The following is a 25,319-nucleotide window of genomic DNA, read 5'->3' on the forward strand; positions in this document are numbered from 1 at the left end:
GTGTAAACCGGAATCGCACCGTTTCGGCAGATTTCCGTCTTAAACGGGTTTCTTTCTAACAGAAAATCTCTCTGTTTCGAAGAGTTTTTACACTTTGGCAGGTACCGTTTCGGACAGGTTTTTAGTTTAAATGAATTTCTAAAGTGTTAACTGCATAAATAATTAATAATTTTGGTTATTTTTATAAAGCATATTAAGTAATTTCACGTTTAAAGTAGGGAGGGAATGGACTACAATTCAATTAGTTACTTTACATAATGATTACATTAGTGTAGTGAAGATAGTTAACAGAGTATTGAAATCAAAATATCCAAATGGAAAATATAGACATTCTCATAGAGTAAACTGGATGTAAATAGTGTAATTTTCTACTCCACTTCTCAAGTTCTGGTTGTAAATTTGCTCAAATGTTCAGTCAGCTAACGTTAAATCTTTCGCCTAATTACACAATAAGGAGTTCCTTTACTGTCTCTTCGTTAATTAACTCCTGAACAATTTGCTGTTGTAATGAATCTTGACTCAGCTTTGCCTATCTGACAAACAACAGAATCGTTTATTCTAAGCCGACAAATCACAATCGTCAATCCTTTCTCTCAACTCTCAACTCCGTCCCCCCTACTCGCTCCCGTTTGTTATTAATGCAATCGCCTCTCTCTCTCTCTCTTCTCTTCTCTTCTAACCTCTCTTATTAATGTTATATACAACCATATTTTGAATATAATTAATTATTATTACACGTCATATTTATTAGTAAAATTCTCTAATGATTTGTATATACTTCTATAAAGGAGTTTGCCTATTAATTAATCAGTCTAATGATGAGTAATTAAAATATTTTTTCGAGTTTACGTGGTTGTTTTCTGCGTAGAAGTATCCTTTAGAATCACTAATTTCTAAATAATTAAGGAGTTTAAAGAATAAGTATGCCGAAAATCAAGAATTTTGAGGCCTTCTAAGAGATTTAATAACGAATTTTCAACATATTTATTGCGATTAGGTGTTAAAACAACATCTAAACATGCCAAAATATGTTCTTTTTAGCGTGTTTAAAGGCGTTTACATATGTAAAAAAACATTTTAAACAAGGAAAAATAATTAATTTCTACATAATTAAGAATTTAGAGTATAAAATACGTCTAAAATCGGAAATTTTAAGTGTTTTTCACGGATTTAGAGGCATACTTTTGCATATTCAAGCGCTAAAGCTGCATCTTTTTAACGTGTTTAATGGCGTTTAAACTATCTTAAATTCTCGAATAAACGTGTTTTAAACAGATAAAAACTGGTTAAAATATTTTAAAACCCGTGTTTAGGTGTTCCTAATCTCCAAATTATCGCTAGAGAATTATTTTTTTTATGCTTCGTCCCCATCAGAAGATGGTAATTAAACGCGTGAATTCGGGTCGTACGCTTAAGAACATTACTTTATGCTTCTTGACGTAATCTTCAGCTTGACAGATCAAGTCATTAGTCTCATCAGAGACTTAATTAAGAACATCATTTATAACTTTACATTCTTGGTATCCCAGATTGATCATTTATTTTGGCACATTAGGTGGGTGTAGTTAAGAAATAAGAAATAAAAAAGTACCCTGTGCATTAATACAATTAAATGCACAAAAAATAAGCTAAAATCCTTTTTTCTTGATTAATTTAGTTCTATATAATTTGTTATTAAGTTAGAAAATTTTAATTTATTTAATAATATCTTCATAATATCCTGTAAACTAATTAAGTGTGGTTTTGTATTGACTTATGTCCTATGAATTGTTCTGATTATGTGAAGTGTAAATAAAATTACTCTAGAAATTACGTGGAATCGAGGAAAAGATGATAAAAATTATGGAAAACGTTGAAAATTATGTATAAATCAAGTAAAAAGTGGCAAAAATTACATAGGTTCTAAATTAAAGTTAAAATCACACGTGACTAAGTTAAAATTCTAAAATTTACGTGGAAATAAGTAAAAGATTTCTAAAATTACGCAGAATTTAATTGAAGTAAGCCAAAAAAACTAAGAAAAAGTTCAAGAATTGAATAAAATTTTAATAAAACACGCTAAAATGACATAAAGTCGTTAGAAATTAATTAAAATCGAATTAAAAATGCGCCAGAAGTTTAAGAAAGACTAAGATACCAGAAACTTCGTAGGAATGTACAGTATTTTGAAACTTAAAGCATAGTAAAATGATGTTAAATCTAAGTAAAATATGTCAGAAATTTAGTAAAGTATATAAACAGTCAAGAGCAAAAAGAAAACAATATGAAGGATGAGGCCATAAGCCACGTAAGCTCTGTTATTAATATGTTCTCAACTGGACATCTGTAATTGTCAACAGGGAGATCAATTGTTGACAAAGAGCAAATGTGAGATATATATTGTTGATTAATCACTACCAACTCCATTATAAGTATTATTTTCACCACGTTGAACGGTAATTTTTCTAGCAATATCACTTGCGCCATTTGTATCCGCGATACAGATTATCCCTGCCACATGCTATATGTTGCTCTACTGTAAGCTGGATATATGTTGCACTAGGATACAGAATAATGGATTCCATTTTAACTTACGTCTACGTAAACTCCCATCAGATCGTATTTTTGGCCAGGTGGTTGGTCTGTCGGTAAAAATCTGTAGAATTCTACGTTGTTTTTGTACCATTTTACTGAATACAACTCGTCTGATTCTAAGTCGAATGTACAGTTTAACCATACAGGTTCGCCTCTAATCGCTGCTGAAGGTACTTCAAGTCTCATGAGACGAAGTCCAACCGTTCCTAAAATAGAAAAAAAAATGAATTAATTATTTTGCAGCATTTAAAAAGTTTGTTTATGGATTTAAAAATNAGAGAGAAAGACATTTGAGAAGGAAAAATATGCGAGAGAGAGGGGATACATCAGAGGGAAAAGGAGGAGAGAGTGTGAGAGAGAGAGAAAGAGGAAAGTTTATATTGATTTCTTAAAATCTCTTTATTTAATAATTTCTAATGAAAAATTTAAAGAAAGTATCAAAATTTTTCGATGAAAATCGCAATTTTTAAGTTAATAAAGTCGAATTTTTAGCAGTTATTTTTTAAATGCAAAATACTGGATTTTCTGACAAAATTTTAGTAAATTATTAAAATTTTAAAAGATTTTTCATTATTTTAAGTGGAATTTTGGAAAGATATTTTACATTATTAATTTTTTAAATATTCACCAGCAGTTTTAAAAAGAAAAAATATATATATCAAAGAATGGAATTGATATTTTAAGAAAATGTCAAAATTATTAGATAAAATATTAATTTTTTTTCTGCAAAAATATTCATTTTTCTAGACAAAATTTTAATTAATTTTGAAAAAAATTTCAGGCTTTATCACTATCATGAACACATTTAAACTGGAATTTTAAAAAGGAAATTAATATAATTTCTTATAAAATTCATTTAGAAATCGAATACAGTAAAACCTGTCCAAAACGGTGCGATTCCGGTTTACACAGGTTTTGTTGTTTTTTTGTATCAAAATTATGCAAAAATCCCGTTTTCTTCTGTCAAAAACTTTTTCATTTTAATTAAAGAAAATGCTAAAACTTTTAGATAAAAATGGCGGATTTTTTTAGGTTATAAAATGGAATTTTTGTCTAATTTTGATACAAAAATAATCGATTTTTACAACAAATTTTGTAGAAATTAAGTTTCTTGTAAAATTTTTAGCTATTCGCCGGCAATTTTTGAAGAATTAATTGACTTTTCAATAAGAAAATGCATGAAAATTTCGAAACGAAGAAGAATTCCTGCGTTGTTGTTTTTAATACAAATAAGCCAGAATCTTAATAAATTTTAAAGAAAAAATATATAGTAAAACCCGTGTACAGCGGAATCATACTGTACAGAAGAATTTTCTTCCGGTTTGTCAGGTTTCCGTTCAAACAGGTTTTTTTTAACGTAGAAAAATCACTCCATTCGAATAAACTTTTTTCTCTTTAGGCAGGTTTCGGCTTTATTCGGGTTACGCTTTAGACAGGTTTTATTGTGTCGTATTTTATAAATAAAAAACATTATTAAATTGTTCTAATTTAAAAAATAAAATTAAAATTAAGCAAATATTCTAGACAATTCCAGACATTAAGTAAACGTTTAAATTTCTTAAAAATAGAAGAAAACAGAACTAATTAAATTACAACTGATGTAAAAATTAAGTTTAAACAATATTTCTTTACATTTTTTTTCTACATTTTCTACATTTTTTAAAGCTGTATAATTACTTTTTCTAGAAGAAAAAAACACTCGAAAATTAAATTTACACGCACAATGTTTACCTTCAGCAATTTAAACGTACAGTACATAAATAAATTTACATTTAAATATAATTACAGCGAAACCTGTATAAACTAAAATCGCATGATACCGAATACAATAAAACCTGTCCAATACGGACAGGTTTTATTGTATTCGGATAAAGCAGAAACCTGTCTAAACAGAAAAAAATTCTTCGAAATGAAGAGATTTTCTACGTTAAAGAGAAACCTGTTTAAAACGGAAACCTGTCAAATCGGAAGAAAATTATTCGGTACAGTGCAATTCCGGTTTATAAAGTTTTATTTTATATTTTTTATTAAAATTTAACTAAAATTTTGGCTTATTTGTATCAAAAACACGCAGAAATTCTACTTCGTGTCGTAATTTTTACGCATTTTTTTTTTTGAAAACTCAATTAATTCTTCAAAGATTGCTGGCGAATAGCTAAAAATTTTACAAGAAACTTAATTTCTACAAAATTTATTGTAAAAATCAATTATTTTGTATCAAAATTACACAAAAATTCCATCTACTTGCATTAAAAAATCTGCCATTTTTTATCTAAATTTTTGACAGAAAAAAAATGGAATTTTTATATAATCTTCATATAAAATACAATAAAACCTGTGTAAACCGGAATCGCACCGTTTCGGCAGATTTCCGTCTTAAACGGGTTTCTTTCTAACAGAAAATCTCTCTGTTTCGAAGAGTTTTTACACTTTGGCAGGTACCGTTTCGGACAGGTTTTTAGTTTAAATGAATTTCTAAAGTGTTAACTGCATAAATAATTAATAATTTTGGTTATTTTTATAAAGCATATTAAGTAATTTCACGTTTAAAGTAGGGAGGGAATGGACTACAATTCAATTAGTTACTTTACATAATGATTACATTAGTGTAGTGAAGATAGTTAACAGAGTATTGAAATCAAAATATCCAAATGGAAAATATAGACATTCTCATAGAGTAAACTGGATGTAAATAGTGTAATTTTCTACTCCACTTCTCAAGTTCTGGTTGTAAATTTGCTCAAATGTTCAGTCAGCTAACGTTAAATCTTTCGCCTAATTACACAATAAGGAGTTCCTTTACTGTCTCTTCGTTAATTAACTCCTGAACAATTTGCTGTTGTAATGAATCTTGACTCAGCTTTGCCTATCTGACAAACAACAGAATCGTTTATTCTAAGCCGACAAATCACAATCGTCAATCCTTTCTCTCAACTCTCAACTCCGTCCCCCCTACTCGCTCCCGTTTGTTATTAATACAATCGCCTCTCTCTCTCTCTCTTCTCTTCTCTTCTAACCTCTCTTATTAATGTTATATACAACCATATTTTGAATATAATTAATTATTATTACACGTCATATTTATTAGTAAAATTCTCTAATGATTTGTATATACTTCTATAAAGGAGTTTGCCTATTAATTAATCAGTCTAATGATGAGTAATTAAAATATTTTTTCGAGTTTACGTGGTTGTTTTCTGCGTAGAAGTATCCTTTAGAATCACTAATTTCTAAATAATTAAGGAGTTTAAAGAATAAGTATGCCGAAAATCAAGAATTTTGAGGCCTTCTAAGAGATTTAATAACGAATTTTCAACATATTTATTGCGATTAGGTGTTAAAACAACATCTAAACATGCCAAAATATGTTCTTTTTAGCGTGTTTAAAGGCGTTTACATATGTAAAAAAAACATTTTAAACAAGGAAAAATAATTAATTTCTACATAATTAAGAATTTAGAGTATAAAATACGTCTAAAATCGGAAATTTTAAGTGTTTTTCACGGATTTAGAGGCATACTTTTGCATATTCAAGCACTAAAACTGCATCTTTTTAACGTGTTTAATGGCGTTTAAACTACCTTAAATTCTCGAATAAACATGTTTTAAACAGATAAAAACTGGTTAAAATATTTTAAAACCCGTGTTTAGGTGTTCCTAATCTCCAAATTATCGCTAGAGAATTATTTTTTTTATGCTTCGTCCCCATCAGAAGATGGTAATTAAACGCGTGAATTCGGGTCGTACGCTTAAGAACATTACTTTATGCTTCTTGACGTAATCTTCAGCTTGACAGATCAAGTCATTAGTCTCATCAGAGACTTAATTAAGAACATCATTTATAACTTTACATTCTTGGTATCCCAGATTGATCATTTATTTTGGCACATTAGGTGGGTGTAGTTAAGAAATAAGAAATAAAAAAGTACCCTGTGCATTAATACAATTAAATGCACAAAAAATAAGCTAAAATCCTTTTTTCTTGATTAATTTAGTTCTATATAATTTGTTATTAAGTTAGAAAATTTTAATTTATTTAATAATATCTTCATAATATCCTGTAAACTAATTAAGTGTGGTTTTGTATTGACTTATGTCCTATGAATTGTTCTGATTATGTGAAGTGTAAATAAAATTACTCTAGAAATTACGTGGAATCGAGGAAAAGATGATAAAAATTATGGAAAACGTTGAAAATTATGTATAAATCAAGTAAAAAGTGGCAAAAATTACATAGGTTCTAAATTAAAGTTAAAATCACACGTGACTAAGTTAAAATTCTAAAATTTACGTGGAAATAAGTAAAAGATTTCTAAAATTACGCAGAATTTAATTGAAGTAAGCCAAAAAAACTAAGAAAAAGTTCAAGAATTGAATAAAATTTTAATAAAACACGCTAAAATGACATAAAGTCGTTAGAAATTAATTAAAATCGAATTAAAAATGCGCCAGAAGTTTAAGAAAGACTAAGATACCAGAAACTTCGTAGGAATGTACAGTATTTTGAAACTTAAAGCATAGTAAAATGATGTTAAATCTAAGTAAAATATGTCAGAAATTTAGTAAAGTATATAAACAGTCAAGAGCAAAAAGAAAACAATATGAAGGATGAGGCCATAAGCCACGTAAGCTCTGTTATTAATATGTTCTCAACTGGACATCTGTAATTGTCAACAGGGAGATCAATTGTTGACAAAGAGCAAATGTGAGATATATATTGTTGATTAATCACTACCAACTCCATTATAAGTATTATTTTCACCACGTTGAACGGTAATTTTTCTAGCAATATCACTTGCGCCATTTGTATCCGCGATACAGATTATCCCTGCCACATGCTATATGTTGCTCTACTGTAAGCTGGATATATGTTGCACTAGGATACAGAATAATGGATTCCATTTTAACTTACGTCTACGTAAACTCCCATCAGATCGTATTTTTGGCCAGGTGGTTGGTCTGTCGGTAAAAATCTGTAGAATTCTACGTTGTTTTTGTACCATTTTACTGAATACAACTCGTCTGATTCTAAGTCGAATGTACAGTTTAACCATACAGGTTCGCCTCTAATCGCTGCTGAAGGTACTTCAAGTCTCATGAGACGAAGTCCAACCGTTCCTAAAATAGAAAAAAAAATGAATTAATTATTTTGCAGCATTTAAAAAGTTTGTTTATGGATTTAAAAATAAATTTTTTGTTTTAGTCGCTGATTTTCTGCAGGAAAAAAAATATTCAGTTGCTGACCAGTAACAGAATAGGTTTTAAATTTATTTTTTATTCTAATTTTTTCGCTATTTTTCGAATTAAAATTCACAAAATTAAATAAATGTTAAGGTTTTTTAAACATATTTTTATATAAATAATTTTTTTTTCCATTTCTTAAATTGATGCCCTTCATCTTCATCTTAATCTTGATCCTCCTGGATTTTCTAATTTTTTACACGATTTTTTTNACAGCATTCTTGTAGAAAATCTCAGTATACAAGGTTTAGAACGTATATCATTTATTTAATTATGGAAATCTTTCTAAAGTTCTATAGAAATCCTATTCAGCTGTTTCTGTTTATCCATTTCGTTAGGTTAGAAAACACGAGAAAGATGCGAAGCAACGAGCTTTAATTCATTTCTTTACACAACCAGATGCAAATGAGTTGCATTGAAGACTGAATAAAAGCTTCTAGATAACGTTTAAGAGTGAGTAAACGTTAAAGAACGGGCATAAAATTTGAAGAGACGAAGTAATAAATATAAAATATCAAATTTTATTTATTTAAGATTGAAGGAGGGATTAAATTTTTGCACATTTTACAAAGAAATGGATCAAGATTGCTAACCTCCCTTCGATTGCACCCAAATCCTGTTTGATGTTATATTATTAAAAATACCTAAAAGACGAGATTTCTTTATAGGATTTAAAAGATTAAAACCCGATCCCGAAATGAAAGATGTAAAAGTATCTGATAGTTTCATAAATTTCCAAGTGAATTATTAATAGAATATCCGGTAGCGTAGTAGTAAAGATGCGGAAGAGCATTACCAAGATCCCATGGCATCCATTTCCTGATTCAGACTGATGTTGATCCTATGCTGTCCCCATCATGTGAGATGTTTTACTACTTTTGTAAATGAAATTTTCGATTGGGTACCACATTTTTCTAAGCTTAACAAACCGTGCATCATCATGCACAAAAATCTATAGAAAGGGATAAGAAAGAGACAAGAGGAGGAGGAAGAGGAGGAGAAGGAGAGGAAAAAAATGGAGGAAGAGAAGAAAGTTTCTCAATTAAGTCTCTCTCGTTTCTTTTTTTCACAACTTTCGGTGGAAAAGAAGAAGCGAAAAAATCTTGTTACAAAGAGAAACTCTTCAAAATTATATTAACTATAGATAATAAAATTAAAATTGTTTGTAAATTTAATTTACTTGTTAATACATTATTAATTAAATTTTACTAATAAGTGCAAGTATAATTAGTAACATAACCGAAAAATTTTATTTTATTTTCTCCATTTCTAAACACTTTCTTGGTGCTCTTCCTCATCCTGCATCATCAAGAAAAGTAGGATTGTTAATTTCAATATTTTAAAATAAAATACAGTCCAACCTTCAATGACGGCCACCTCCCAGCAACTACTATTTTTTTCAGGAACGAAAATGCGCTCTAAACAACCTCCAAATTACGGACACTTCCTACAACGACCATTGTTTTTTATGTCCCCAATCGTTGGCCGTTATTTAGAAGTTTAACTGTATATTAAATAGTTTCATTTTTTCCTATTTCTGCTCATTATACTCTTCACTTTCACTTTTGAGGCGCACTTAAAGATCTTTTACGATCGATAGTCTTTATCCTGATCATCCTCCTCCTCATCCTCTTTCTTTTTCTCTTATCTTAATTAAAAGCTTGCTACTTTGAATAGTTTTAAATAAAATGTGTGAAGATTTAATTTATTTTTCTGCAATGTCGGAGGAAAAAGGATGAAGACGAAATTTATGCTCTTCATCTTCATCATTTTCTCTTATTCCATTTTAAAATTACAATTTAATGTAAAATATATTAATCAATTATTTATTTATTTCTGTTTCCTAAACGTTGTATTGATGCTTTTTATCTTCATTTTCATCTTGCCCCTCCTAGTTTCTACCCCTTTTAATTTTTTAAAACGGTTTTTATTTTATTATTTTTAAGTAAAATTACTTTAAAATAGTATTTTCCAGTGATAATAAGAGTGGGAGAAGAAAGAGGAGGATCAGGATGAAGATGAAAAGTATCAGCACAGTGTTGAGATAAATAGAAATTTACTTTAAAATGCACAAAAATATATTCTGTATTTGTATTTTACTTAAAAATACAGGAAAAAATTTCTATTTATCTTAACACTGTGTGTTGGTAACTTTCGTCTTCATCCTGATCCTCCTCTTCCTTTTCCTTATTTTACTGCATTCTTACTTGAAAAATACTACTTCTAAGTGATTTTATACGAGGAATTCTACCGTGATCTTGATAAAAACTGACAGTTAGAAGGCAAAAGATTAAAAGAAAATATAAAAAGATCTTTGACTTTAATAAATAGGATGACAAATTGGTAGAGAAAAGTTGATGGATGATACATAAAAACGTTCCAAAAATTTCCAACTTGGTACGAGTTTCTACCATTATGAAAATTGCTAAATCTCAATATATATATATATATATATATATATTTAGCTTGACTTGAGCTTTTGTTTTTTTCTACATCATTCATGAGTTGTGCTCTTTAAAGTATTACTTCAATAACATACTTCAATATACGATATTTACTGAATTGTATAGCTGATATAGTGGAGTATCGTGACATAACAGCTTAGTATCATGCAAAAGTTGGTCCCATAATCGTTTTGGAAAGCTTAAAAATACTTTAATGTTATATTTATAAGGTTAATTCGGTGTCGAAACTCTTCAACAGTAGACATATGAATAGATAAATTCGATAGAATTAAAACGTAAATTCGGTAGCTTATATAATGTGCACCCGAATAGTTCGGTGTCGTGCGTAAAGCGCAACTAATTAATTCAGTATCATGAATAAAGCAGAATGTATGGCAGCATTGTGTATAAAGTTAAACTTGGTAGTTAGTATAATGCGTAAAGTACAAATAGTTAAATATCACGTATAATGCGCAACAAAATAAGTATTTAGTTGCGCATTATACGTAATATTTTAAGTATTTAATTGCGCTTTATACATGGTACATAAGTATCATGCATACTATATTTAAATGTCGTGTGCTGTATGGTACAACTACACAGTTCGATACTGCTACAATTAACTCCATATTACATAAAAATCGATGTGTGATAATCAATTATTACATTCAGTATCACGTAAAAGCTTATAACAAAAAAAGTTGTAGCTGAACTTCCCCTGCATTTTTTACTTGTTTAACCCCTAATAATTGCTGCCATTAGTTCGAGAGATATTAAGAGGTGAAGCCATATCTCACGAACCAACAGTACGATTTTCCTGAAATTCTCTAGAAACATTTCATCCTAACACTCAAACCTCTCTGCAAAATTTCAGAAAATTTCGACAAAAGGCACATGAGTTATTAAGCTTCAAATTGGGTGAACAAAATCGTTCCTCCATACACAAATATCCATACATATAGGGGGGAAAAAACTCTTAAATTTTTTGCACTTCTGGACGTTCTGAGGTCCTCCGAGTCCAAAAACGTCCAAAAACCTGTCTAAAACGGAACCTGAATAAAACGGAAACCTGCCTAAACGGGGAAAAATTCTTCGAAATGGAGCGATTTTCTACATTTAAAAAAACCTGTTCAAAACGGAAAAGTATTAGGTACCGTGCGATTCCGGTTTACACAGGTTTAAGTATTATAAAAATGCTATGAATACCATTCTAAAAAACTATATAATGTATTGTTTCTACAAAATACAACAATATGGAATCGAAGTCATCTTTAATTTGTTAAAACTGTATTTCATCAGTAAGAGTACTGTTTAAATACCTAAAAAAGATAAATAAATTTCAAAACATTAAAAAAATGAAGTAAAATAAGTCCGTTTTTAAAAAATAAAGCAATTTATTTATATTTTAGAAAGGAAATCAGCTACATAAAAGCACTTTACAGCATCCAGAAAGGACAATATTCCTTTACATCTTTCATATTTAGATGTTCATAAAGGATAATCATTCATCATTTTCCAACTTACTCCAATATATATACATTATTATTATTATTTTTTCTTTTAACAATATCATTTTTCAGTAGCTTACAAACGAGAAACGACGGCAATTTTCTATACCCGAGTGATATAGAATATGCATTTTGCATATTTCACAATATCCCTCGCATCGTTCAGGTAGACAGCGAATAGTAGAAATGTGAAATTCAAACTATCCACAAAACGATGGGAGTAAAGGGGGGAAGTGTCCATAAAATTTTCAACAACCTGCCAAAGAGAATTTTTCTTCAATCCAACAACAAGCTATGGCTAGAAACGATGGAGAAACAATTGACACGAGAGATGTATAGCCCGGACTAAGAAATCACTGCATACATAAAACATGTTCGAAGAGACATTAGAGGAAGACAGAAAAGAGATTGTCTATACCCTTTCTACCAATGTAACCATTGTCTTGTGCTATAAATATATGCCTGAGGGGTTTGGTAAATGGGGGTTTACTAACATCCCCCAAGGCATAAAAATATCTTCGGATGTTCAATGTGCAAAATCAATTCCTATCATGCGCGAGAAACAATCCTAGTGTGATAAATGAAAGCGCCCTTTTTTTTTATACCATTTTGTATTCCTCCATCAAGTTTTTATAAATGGAATTATTGTTTATTTCTTATCTCAACTTCATCTGTAACACCTAAATGAAGTTCGGTTACCTGAAGTACAGGTGAGAAAGCTTTAGAAGAGTCATAAATTGCCTATATAGCTGTAATAAAATCGTCCTTTTAAGGTGGTATATTGTATAAAAGCATTTATTCCTGTATAAAATATTAAAATTCTTTCGTGTGAAATTCTTCTTTATGTTTTTATTCGTATGTGTGATGTGAAATTAATGTGTCCGTCTCTAAAAAAATCTGTACTTTTTGTATTTTATGGCTATTTAAAGAGGTTATATACAAGGTTTTCTATGTATAAGAGTTTGTTTATCTATGATAAAGATATGAAGAGCATATCTTCGTGCCACAGTTTCCTCTGTGCCTCTATCTCTTTCCCTCAATTGCCTTTACTCATCTGTAGATCTATATCACTATATTTCAGTTAGCTCAATATCTTCATTTAGCTCTATATCTATAATTTAATTTCCTCCACACTTGTATCCCATTACTCAATTACCTCCACACATCTATATCTGTACTTTATTTATATCTTTAATTTCATATCTCGACATTTCAATTTCCTCTTCATCTCTACCTTAATTACCTCTGTATTTTTACCCGTTTCTTCCGTATTTTTACATCTCACTTATTTGTTTTAAATCGCTGAAATTTTTGCCTCATTATCCTTTTAAAGGATTACCTCTGGAATAGTTGTGTACAGTCTACATCTACATCTCTGTACAGGACTGTATCAGACATAAAAACGGAGATGTAGAGATATACATGAATATTTTAACTGCATACAAAGATATAAAACATAAAATTCCCCCCTGCAAATTTTATATTTTATATTCTAAGACTCAATAGAGCAAAATTGAAGGAGCGTTTCAAGTACAAAATTTTATAACCCTATAAAATATTTTACAGCAAGGGACCGGACGAGTAATTAATTTTGCAAAAAGTCTAGCTACAAATGCATTTCCCTCCATTTCAGCTAGTGGCATTAGGGGGATGAATCAACAACTGGATGAAACTATGTGACTTTATACGTCTGGCAGCGATAGAACAAAGGAGCATGAGTCACAGACGATTAGGGATTCCCCAGAGATTGCCGACTGATTCACCCCAAGACTAAATAGTAACACAAATAGGGATATAATTTACTATATCTCGGATGCAGAATGGCCATAAAACTGTACAGTCATTTGTGGGGGGTTGGCATAGTATTACCATTGAGTCGAGTACAGATGCAGAGTAGAAGGGAACTGCACAGTGTCTTATGTCAAACTGATTGACAAAGTAATGAAATTACTAGATTAGATTAGCATTTGCGAATGTTAGAAACACTAAAATTAGATCTCATCAAGGACTGGTATCATTTGACGTTGTACAGGTGTAGATGTACGTGGACTGAAATATTTATATCATTTTATGTCGCGTAATATATAACTGTTGAGGATATTGATTAATGTACACAACAGCTTAAGGTTGATAAAAATGAATTACTTGTAAAGTTCCCTTCTATCTGTGTAGTGTTTTTTTTAAAAGGACGTTTTCGTACATGCCAACATTTTTAGCAGCACTAGCAGCACGCTTGTATACAAGAATACGTTTGTACTATTGTATACATGTGTGCTGCTGCTTCCGCACATCTAATGGTCACTACCAATCTCGAACTAGATAAAGTTTAAGTGTTCTTTTTTATCGTTTCAAACTTTTTAAACTCGCGTTTGGCAAGTAGATGGGTCTCGGGGATGGAGTTAGTGTGTACACCGAAAATCAAGTTGTTTATTGTGTTGGAAACTTCCCGCTGACACCATTGTAGTGATTTATAACTACATCAAAGAGGGACACCATTTCGGCAATGGTCAGTGGGGAATAAGTAAGTCCTTATCTACAGCAAAGGAGACAATTTAACAAAAATGTTCGAAAGTGGGTCATATACTAATTAATACTTCTGTTCCTACAGTAATACTTCCACTCCGCGTAAGGGGGAAGAGTATAAATTAAGTTAGAGCATCTGTGCTCCAGTAATTCCGTACAAATTCGAGTTTAGGGGGGTCGAGTTTAGCTAGTGTTGCAGCTGTAATAACGTCATAGAAATCTGTCTGAGTAACTATAGGAAATCCCGACAAGCTACTGGGAACGTCATTTATGGAATTGAAGTGTGTATAATGCGCACACCAAACATCTGCAATCGAAACGACTAGACATAAATTTGATAATAGATTAGTTATGATTGATATAGCCAAACCAATAATTTTATAAAACGAGCAAACCTTATAAGTAGGGAAAATTTGTGGCAAGCAATTGATATAAATGATTAATCAAGTAAATAGATTATAGTTAGGTGTGAAAACACTATACTCGGCAACTTGAAATACATCTAAAGCATTTTAATGATCTCGTACCTATCAGGATTCTTCTCATCTTTCATTCCGAGCAGTACGTTTGCGTGTTTGCGCGTATTGAATATTCAAACAGTCTGTACGCATGTAGAATATCTGTCACACATTTTGACCCTAACATATAGTAGTAGCGAGTAGTAGTAGTAGCGAGTAGTAGTAGAAAACCACCCAGAAAACCCGTTAAAGATCGAAAATTTATTTCTAAATCTAACACAGAAGGGCTTAATAATGTAGTAGAATAGTGGGGAGGTCGAAAAAAGGGCACGAATACGTCAGGAATCTAATATATCTGTCCCCAAGATATAGGAAAATGCACGAGTTTTTATTATTATTTTTTTATTTATTTTTTAACAACCCCCTAGCAAAAATTCTTTATTAAATTAAATAAGAAAAGTCTTGGTTATTATTTTAATTATTGCTGCAGTTTATATCGAATGCAGTTTATGTTACTCCAGGTGATACCCATCTACTTAACTCCACACAAAGAAGTTAATTAAGAGGTGTTGCTGCGAGCTGTCTTCACTGTGACTGACAACTTATCATCTTTGTGATCATTTCCCATTTAGTGAAACAAAATGGGAAGTAAGTTTAAGGCGAGGAAACGTAGAAACGTGAAAAAATCATCACCCTCTTTTTTTAAAAGTGGGACGAAACAATAAGGCCTAAAGGAGGGGGACGAAACAATAAAGAAGTGAAGAAGTTAGAAGTAAGTAATTGGAATTTTTGTCAACATTTATGAAGTGTGTAGAACAGATAAAACCCGTTAAAAATAAATAGAAAAGTGATGCTGAAAACTTAATTATCAAGCTGTAAACCTACTTGACTGCCCTAAAGATAGGGAACAATAGCTGAAAGTAATTAGTAAGAATGGATGTAAAGAAAGAACAATCGTTTGTTGTTATGAGAATTTACTTTCCAAGACTTTATCTCATTTCATCTTGATTTGTTACATCCTAAAAATTCCTCTTCCTCTCTTTTTTTCTTCTTTTATTTTTTTAATTCTCGATTAACTTTTATACTAGAAAACTGAATTTTATCAAATATATTGGTTTAAATTAAAGGATGTTGATGTCGTTCATTGATTGAAATTCTTTTCATAATTAAAGAATTTTAAAAATTCTTTCATGAATGCGAAATTAGACAACTAATGAATATTGAAAAAATATATCAGATGAAGGGAGGAAGATTTTATTAGTTGGATGAATATAATTTGCTTGATGAAACGGTAAAGAATTAATAAATTTATACGTGAAAATATCAAGTTGGATGGTTTTTAGAGTGGTTAGTGTTTTTAAATGATAGGAAGAGAGTTTGTCTTTAGGATGATGATGATGAGGAAAAGTGCACGTTCTGAGAATTGAGAAAAGGATCATACAAAATGAAGATAAGGATGACGGAGATAACATGTTTAGAAAATGCATTAATGAAGATAAAACCTTTCCTTTATCTTCATTAATGCATGAAGAATACGAAGAGAATGTATTAAAAACGAGATGATGTTTCGAGTAACTGATGATGATAAAGATGAGAAAAGAAGCTTTGTTTAAGGAATGAAAAAAAACGTTATTTGTGCATTAATAAAGATGATGAAGTGGCCTTATCTTCATTAAAACACGAAGAAAAAGAGGAAGAGTATATGTTAAAAATAAGAAAAAGGTTACTTGTATACTAATGAAGAGAACGATGAGGTTTAAACATGTTTAAAGAATGCTGAAAGTGAAGATAAGGATGATGAGTGAAATTTTGTGATAAACAATACGATAATAAGAAAGAGGCTTTATCTACATCAATACACAAAGAAAATGAGGAAGAACGTGTTAAAAAGAAGAAAAGGTAACTTGTACCTAATGAGGATAAGGATGAGGTTTAAAAGTGTTGAAAGAATGAAAAAAAACATTAATTATATACTATGAAGATAAGAATAACGAGTGAAATTTTGTTACAAACAATATGATAATGATAGTAAGTACAGTCTGTGTTATCATTTTAAGATAAAGTAATGTTTTCTATCTTTTCTAAACATTCTTTTAACGGCTAATGGATACAAACAAGATTTGGCATACATTAATGAATAAAAGAGTGTGAAAGAAGCTGTGAAAAGGTTAATCTGCTTAGCATACATTAATGAAGAAATGTTGTTAAGCAGTAACAAAATACTATGCTTAATATTCGATAAGGAGGAGAGGGGTGGTATAGAGAAGATGCTGTTTGATAAAATATAGAAAAATTTTAAAAAGGAAAACATAACTTTTTATAATAAATATTATAAAAAGCATCATCATCTTTACTATTTGCAGCTGTGTTAAAGATGAAGAGGATCTTAAATGACAACTGATGCAACCAGAAGGGGACAATGTTAATATATTTAAAACAGATGAAGCTATGTTATAAAAGTATTTAGTTTAAAGATGATGAATGTTTTGATGATAAAGCTTCATAATAATGGAGACTAAGATAAAAATTAGATTATGCTTTAAAGAAACGGAAACTACATAGAGGCGTGTATATAATACTATAGAAACTACATGAAGAAGAGTATAAACACAATAATGGAGACTGCATGAAGGAGAGTATAAAGACGATAATAGAGACTATGCTGATAGAAATTAAAACACTGCAACCCTTTATAACGATAATTACAATAGCAGAAACTATATAATGAGAATAGGAATTTCATCAATATAGTTTCTATTATCTGGATTAACAATTACCTCAAATATTCCTTCAGATATATTTAACTATAAAAAATTCTTTAAAAAAGCCAGACGTTACTTTCCATTTTTCTACTCTGTATTTAAAGATAATGATATAATCGACGAATTTATAAAAATATTTTGGAAATTCAAAGAAAGAAAATTAAATTCGGAATAATAAGAATTATATTATTAGGAAATAAGAGGGACGAGTAAAGAATATTATATATTCATAAAGGATAGACAATTCAATTTATTAAAATATATATCATTTCAAATAAATATTTAAAGCTTTGAATATATTTGAATAAATGTAATTGTGAAAAGCAAAATACTGTATTTTCTATCAGAGAATGCTTTTGTGCAGAAAGATAAACTTTGAGAGATAAATAAACTCGTTAATTAATTCTTTTCCTTTCTCCCTTTGGGCACTTAGCCAATTTTAAAATGATTTCTTCTTCCATTTCAACTACTTTTCATGTAAATATTTGTGACAAGTAAACAATTTTTATACACTTCACTTGTAAGTTACAGTTCCCTTTTCATTCTTTACACACGTAACTATGAAAAAATGGGATCATTTGAAGCGTCATCCCTATACGAGTAAGGAAAGACAAAGATTTGCAGCACAGAAAAGGTACCTGTTAAATTAAAGCGTGAAATCTAAAGTTATCAACTGAGATACACGAGCTTACTCCATTATTACGTGTTCTTTACACACTGACGTGTACGTTTATACAGAAAAAATCGAATTATTCGAAGCGTATTCGTGTACTTTATTCTTTATCTTCTTCACTGTACAAGTGAAGATGGCGAGCTGCAGTACTGATACAGTCGCCTATTTAAATTGAACCAAGAAATTAATGGTTACTAATCGAGGAACTCAAACCACACGTTGCCAGATAGTACAGAATGTAAGTTATTTGTATATAGAATAAGTATTTGAAACATACTCTTGTACAAGCGAGGAAGATGAAGAGCTGCAGTGTGGAAACAAGTTCCTATTTAAATTAAACCGAGAGATTTAGAGTTATTAACTGAGAAACATAAGCTGTTCCGTCACACTCCACGGTTGGAGCTTGTTTAAATTCTTAATTCCTCTAGGAATTCGGGATTAAAGTGTAAATCTTCAATACCGATTGTTCCGAATCATAGATTTAGCGAATCTCTATGATGGATTTAAAGTAGTCGGTAGTCGTTTCCTCCATGGAATTATAGAGATGAGAAGTATGGTTTGATAGAACGACGTGTCACTCGAAAGAACTGGACACACTATTTATCTAGCAACCTTTGCCACGTACGTCAAAGCTGCAACGTTTGTTACATAGAAGAGAATGGCAACAAAGAGGAAGAGAAAGAAGGAGAAAAACCCCTTTGGAGAATGTTTCTGGGGGTATTAAATTCTTGTATTTATAACACGTGAAAATAGAAATTCGATTATTTCAATACACGTTATTGTTGTGTGGTTTGCAATATTGGTTTTATTATTAAAAATAGATTTACAGCAACACTCCTCTTAGTTTATCGTTTAGATAAAATATCCAAAGAGCATTTTTGCTAAAAGTAATTTACAAAAAAGCAAATTTTCCTTTAAAGTACTCAGTAAAATGAAATTTACAAAATTGTTGTTGTCTATCGATATTATTCTCTCTCTCTTTTTTTGCAATTTTTGCTGAATAAACGGTCTTTTGTATACGCGTTTTGTCATCGCTTTTTAGGACCATCTGGAAATAAAAGTTTATTCTACAAACTTCAAATATTTATAGATAAATGTGTGTAGTTTATATAAACGTATAATTTATTGTTGAAAATTAGTTTATGTTTTTTGTTCTATATTTTATGATCTTCAATGATTGTTCTACGCTTCTTGCTGTGTTGTTGGGTTTACGCTTTTTTGTTTTTTCCCAGTGTGACGCTATGTTCTTTTCTGTGTTATTTATTCGATGTCTTTTTCTGCTTGTTTTTATTCTTTGCAGTTTCTTTGAGTTATTTTGTGGTTATTTTCTGTGTGACATTCTCTTTTGGATTTAGTTCCCTCTATGCTCTATTTTATGTACTATTCTATGTCCTTTTGAATATAGTTCACTTTGTGACCTACACTATGCTCTATTTTGAGTGACCCAATCTACGCTTTTTTCAGTGTATTTTACTCTATGCTCTTTTCTGTGTGACTTACTGTATGATCTTTTGGGGATAGTTCACTCCATGCCCTTTGGATATAGTTTTACTCTTTTAGAATATAGAATAATTTATATACAAAGACGCCTAGAGTAAGCTATTATTTTATATTCTTTCCTGAATAACTTACTCCATATTCCTTCCTAAACTGCTTATTCTTAACTTATTTTTGCATCGCTAACTTCATGCATTATGCCCTTCTGAGTTATTGCTTATTGCATGAATGAAGAAGTCTTTTTATATATATAATCTAAAAAAATTTTAATAAAAATGAAAATGTTTGGCATTGATGGACCCTGAAGAGACAGATTAAATTTCACCAATGAAGGATTTCCTTCTTTTGTTTGGAATAGTCAAGTAGAGAATAATGAGATGAACTTCTTTAACGTGAATTTGTTGAATAATTAAAGAAGAAAATTCGAATAAAAATTGAAAAATCTTATTTTATATTCATTCATTCATTTAGATTTCTAACAAAAAGAAATTATTATTTTTATTTATAGTTTTCTCTTTGTAAAAGGGTAAAATGGCTTTCGAATTTCGATATGTTTACTTTAAAAATAGCCTCTTTGATTTTGTTTCGTTTAATAACTTTTATTGTGATTCTTTTTTTCTTGAATTTTAATTTCTAACCTTGCACATCTCATTTTATTTATTCATTTATTACTTTACTTTTTTTAAATCTATTGTTTTTGAATATCTTTTTTGATTATTCTACGTCTCCTATTGAGATACTTATTGTATGTTCTTTCACGTGCACTTCACCTCACCTTCTTTCTTTTACTCTTTGCTCTTTCATGCCTAGTTTAATTTATATGTTGTACTCAATTCGCTCTGATTTTTAATACATAGTTTACTATATAATTTTTTTACGTGTAGTTCACTCTACGCTCTTTTATATGCACCATATCCGATGCTCCTTTTTGTAAAATTAAAATATAAATTGCATAGCACAAAATAAAATTCAAAAAATTTTACAGTATTACAATTTTAACTATTTATTTTCATATTATAATTCCCAAATTTAGTGTTTTACATTTCTTTTATAACACATTTTCATCTTATTTAATTCTCATCTCCTGTTTATTTTTCCACATTTTTTTTACATATTTTCACTCATTTCTACGTCACATTTTTATACACCCAACAATTTCTCACCTAACTCCTTCATACATTTATCATTTATACAAATCATCCATCCTATATTTTATATTCCCCAACATTTTCCCTCATATTTTTTCTATTTTCTCATATATACGTTCTTTTAAATTTAACTTATTTTTACATTTTACTTTGATTTGTATATTTTATTTATTTACATTTATTTTTTATGTAATAAAGAACAAATGTAATAGCATCTCGCCTATATACAAAGTTATATTTCATATGTTATGCAAGTTTATTTTTTATGCTGTTTTCTATACGTGCTTCTGTACTGTACACTTATTCTCTTCTCTTCATTCTACTCTCAGTACACAATCTTATGTTACAGTTGTACAAAACAAACATAGTGAGATGTAGAAGAGAATGCCCCATATTTACAGTACTGTAATTATACATACCCTACACATATACATATACATATATAGAGATTATACATGTCTATATGTTGTTGTCATTCATTTCTAAATATGTACTGTACATTAACTCTTGTCCTCTTAGCACCTTATTTAATTTTCAGTACATAATTCTACACACCAGTTATGTAGGGTAATTAATGCAGAAGAGAATAAGGTATAGAGATTAATGTAGCAGCAGATAAGATTTTTATCTAATGCAAAAGAGACTAAAATATAGAACATGCGACCTGTTCGAAACCCTTCTACATTGTGTACAGTACTTTAGTCTCTTCTGTATTATGTACAGATGTTATTCTTCATATTCTACACGTGATCACATTCGTTACATTGTATACACTATATAAATTATGAATAATTTTCTTCTGTTTTATGTACTGTAACTTGATTTTCTTATGAGTGTTATATACTCTATATCTCATTACTTACCCGGTTGTTATAGAGGAAACGTATGGCGATGGATGAAAAAAATGACCCCATGGTTTTTACATTTTTGACTCGGAGACCTTCAAACGTCGAGAAATGCAAAAATTTAGGGATTTTTCTGTATTTATAAACACTCGTTAGAGTGTGAGTGTGAGGGGGTGAGTGTGTGTGTGTACGATTTTGTTCATCCACTTTGAAGCTTAATAACTTCCGTGTCTTTCGTCGAAAATTTCTGAAATTTTGCAGGGACGTTTGTATATTAGTGGCATTGATATATTAAATTTTGGTGGTTAAAGGTCGAGGGGATGAGGAGCTAGAGGGGAGCCATATTTCATATCGCCAGTGCGGTCGGACTTAATGAAGACTTTACTCGTTATTAGCATTTATAATTTTTTTTTTTTTATAAAACTCATCTCTAAACTCGAAATTAAGCTTTTTGCTATTTTTATAATAATTAATAATATAAGAAGTGTTTAAAATAAAGTCCTATAACAGATGGCGCCACACACATCTTTAGCTTTTCGGCAGGGAAAGTTACGCAACTCGTTGCTGAATTTTTCTCTTCTTTATAATTACTCTATATTTATACATTTTCATACCATTAATTTTTACTCTATGCTCTCCTACATTTTTTGTATTATTTATTTTATAAATGATTAATTTTTCTACGTTATTTTCTTCTCTAAAAACTGAAAACAAAGGAAATTAATTGTATACTTTTCTTTATTATCAATATAAGAAAAGCCACAAAATTCAATATAATTTAATTTTTAATTATATTTTTTTATAGTTAAACCCTTAAAAATACATTACTTTCATTATTATAACTATACAGTCGAACCTGTGAACAACGGGCACTAACGGAAACACAAAAATGCCCATTGTTTAGAGGTTTATTCTTTACACATTTTTTTGCTCCAAAATATGTTCCTAAGGGAAAAAGTGGTCGCTGTTTAGAGGTGGCCGTTGTTGGGAGGTTCGATTGTTTAAAAAAGTCAATAAAAATGAATCTGAAAGTAAAAATACATGCAAAATATCGAAAAAACAATCCGTTACGAAACAGAATTATCGATTAATTGAAAATATTTAGTAATTTCACTAGAAATATATAATGATTTTCAATATATAATTTTTATTATCCGTTGTATTAAGGTTAATTTAAGAAAGGAAAAATGAATTTCTATTGAATTTCATCATTCGAATTTAAGAAAAAGACTATTTAGGAACAGGTGTTACTGCAAAAACATTCGATATTGATGAAAGAAACCAGCAAAAAAAGAAAAAAATTGAATTTCTGTTGAAAGTTTCCTTTAGAAAACATTATCTTATCTTCGATAATAGGGGAAAAAACCTGCTATAATTAACAAAAATCTGAAGGAGATAATTAGAAAAAAAACCATATACAAAATAATAAAATTAAATAGAAGAAGAGGATAATAAGTGGTTTCCTTAATTTCTGATTAGAGATAAAATAAGAGATCATAAATGCGTAATCTCCGCTCTTGTTAGAAAATTTAATTATGAATATGATAATGCTAAGTAAAGTGAGAGAATTAATTTGTTACTAATGCAATTTAATAAGACTTTGATAACGTATAATTTAACGGTAATTTGCTTTTCAATTCGATTAATGTACAAAATACTTTTGCTTTCTCTAAACCGACTTTCCACCACAAACAGATCCGAAATCCCTTGAGAAATTTCGACATATTTGTTGGTGGTTAATCGTTGTTTATCCCTATGAGATCTTTCTTTCTAGAATACAAAATAAGAAAATGTTTTGAGCTTAATTGAGGTTATGAACCTCGCTTTAAAAAAAGAAAAACTAGGCTCATCATCTTCCATCTGCAGTAGTTTGCTTCTTTTTCTCTTCTCTAATTTAAGATATTGTTATACTTATTAAATCTCTCTACTGCTACTTTAATGTATGTTTTAGTTACAAGAATTTCGCGTTTTAGCTTTGTTTTATACTGTATAAGGTCCTGATCATGATCAGGAGTTACAGCTCAAGATCAAAACTCGAACTGCTTAAGATAAAAAGTGAAACTCACTTCTTAAGCAGTTCAAGTTTTGATCTTGGACAGTTAAAATTAAATTAAAAGCAGGGATATGTCCTCGATTGTGATGCTTTTGTATAAAAGTTTTAATTATTAGAAGGTAAATTTGAGTCTTCAGAAGACAATGAGCCATCTTGAATTGTTAATTTTAAAATTTAAAATAGGAGCTATGCTAAAGGAGTTGAATGGTAAAGGTTCTTATCCTTTAACATACTCATTCAACATTAAGCTATTTATTCGTAAATTTGTAAATTTATAGCCATGTTTTTATACTGATGAGAGTTTTTGATTATCATCAACAAATCTTCATCTTCGAGCTGTTAACATGTTTATTCTTATCAACTCCTTTACCATGCTCTTTTAACACGTAAATTTTAATCATTAAAAACTCAATCTTTCATGTTATAAAGATCTGTCCCGATTTATATAGTTCTTACTCTATACAAGAGCTCCTATAAATTTTCATTCGTTTCTCTCTTGTATTTACAAAATTCCTGATTCTTAATTAAAAGGTCCATCTGCAACATGAAAGTTTGATTAGCGTTTAATATAAAAATTCAAGAGAATTTTTATATAATATAACAATTTTCAGATAAACTTTATATAGAATTTCTTTGCCTCAAGAGCAATATACCCATAGCTTTAGTTCTCTAAGGTTAATCTAAGGGGGGAAAAATGAGAGTACTCTTCAACAGAAACCTCATAAATTCTCTATTTCAATAAAATCATAGAAAAATTTACAAAATAATCTTCAAAATTTGCCTCTTAAACTGCTTCAATGAACTTCAATAACACTATGTTGATATTATTACTAAATTTGTTTACGTAACCTCTTAACCTTTCACTTAAACACGGCAGTAGCCTTAATTTTATAATGAATGTAAAACATTAAAGGCATTTATAAGAGGCTTTCACAATGAATCACTCATTTCTAGACCTTATATAGTCATATAAGTGGTATCATTTAATATAATTAGTTTGAAAATTATCTTATTGTGTAAATGAAGATGGTAAATATAATTTATTATGAATATTTTCTCTTTAAACTATTTTTATTGTTGAATATATTTATTTAACATTTTTCTCTTTATACATTTCTTCAACGTTTTTCCTATATTTTTAAAAATGATTTTTGAAATGTTTTTCATTAAATGCTTCTCTGCACATAAGTTTGTTGAACGTTTCCTTTACATAACAAAATTATTTGAAGAACGTTTCTCTTTACGTATTTTGTTCAATTTTTCCAAAATATTTTTAAATCAACAATTTCCTTCTCTTTTTTATATTTATTCAATGATTTTTCACGCCCTGTTTTTTATAGTTTACCTTCACGTATTTCTGTTTAATGTTTTTCCATGAATTTCTGTTTAATATTATTTTGCATGTTTCTGTTTATAATTTACCCCCATTTATTTTTTATCTTTTATTTCGATTCATACTTTTCCTCAACTTATTTTAATTTCACCTTTTTTCGCATATTCCTTTCCTTCACCATTTTCAGGTTTTATCTCTCCCCACATATTTCGGTTTTTATTTCCACTTTTCCTTCATACATTTGTGTTTCTTCCACCATA

General features: G+C 29.6%; 1 protein-coding gene across 1 annotated transcript in view; it reads right to left on the reverse strand.

The window, feature by feature from the left end:
- Positions 1 to 25,319, reverse strand: part of LOC111612923 — a 78,505-nt gene that overhangs the window by 19,825 nt on the left and 33,361 nt on the right. The window contains exons 2-3 of the mRNA XM_023354214.1: positions 7,483 to 7,692; positions 2,575 to 2,780 (exon numbers count right to left, since the gene is read on the reverse strand). Coding sequence (XP_023209982.1) covers positions 2,575 to 2,780; positions 7,483 to 7,692 — 416 coding nt within the window. The remainder of the gene's footprint in view (positions 1 to 2,574; positions 2,781 to 7,482; positions 7,693 to 25,319) is intronic.

This window comes from Centruroides sculpturatus, unplaced genomic scaffold, assembly GCF_000671375.1.
Source record: "Centruroides sculpturatus isolate CEXI.00-Female unplaced genomic scaffold, Cexi_2.0 scaffold1896, whole genome shotgun sequence".
Classification (NCBI taxonomy): Eukaryota; Metazoa; Arthropoda; class Arachnida; order Scorpiones; family Buthidae; genus Centruroides; species Centruroides sculpturatus.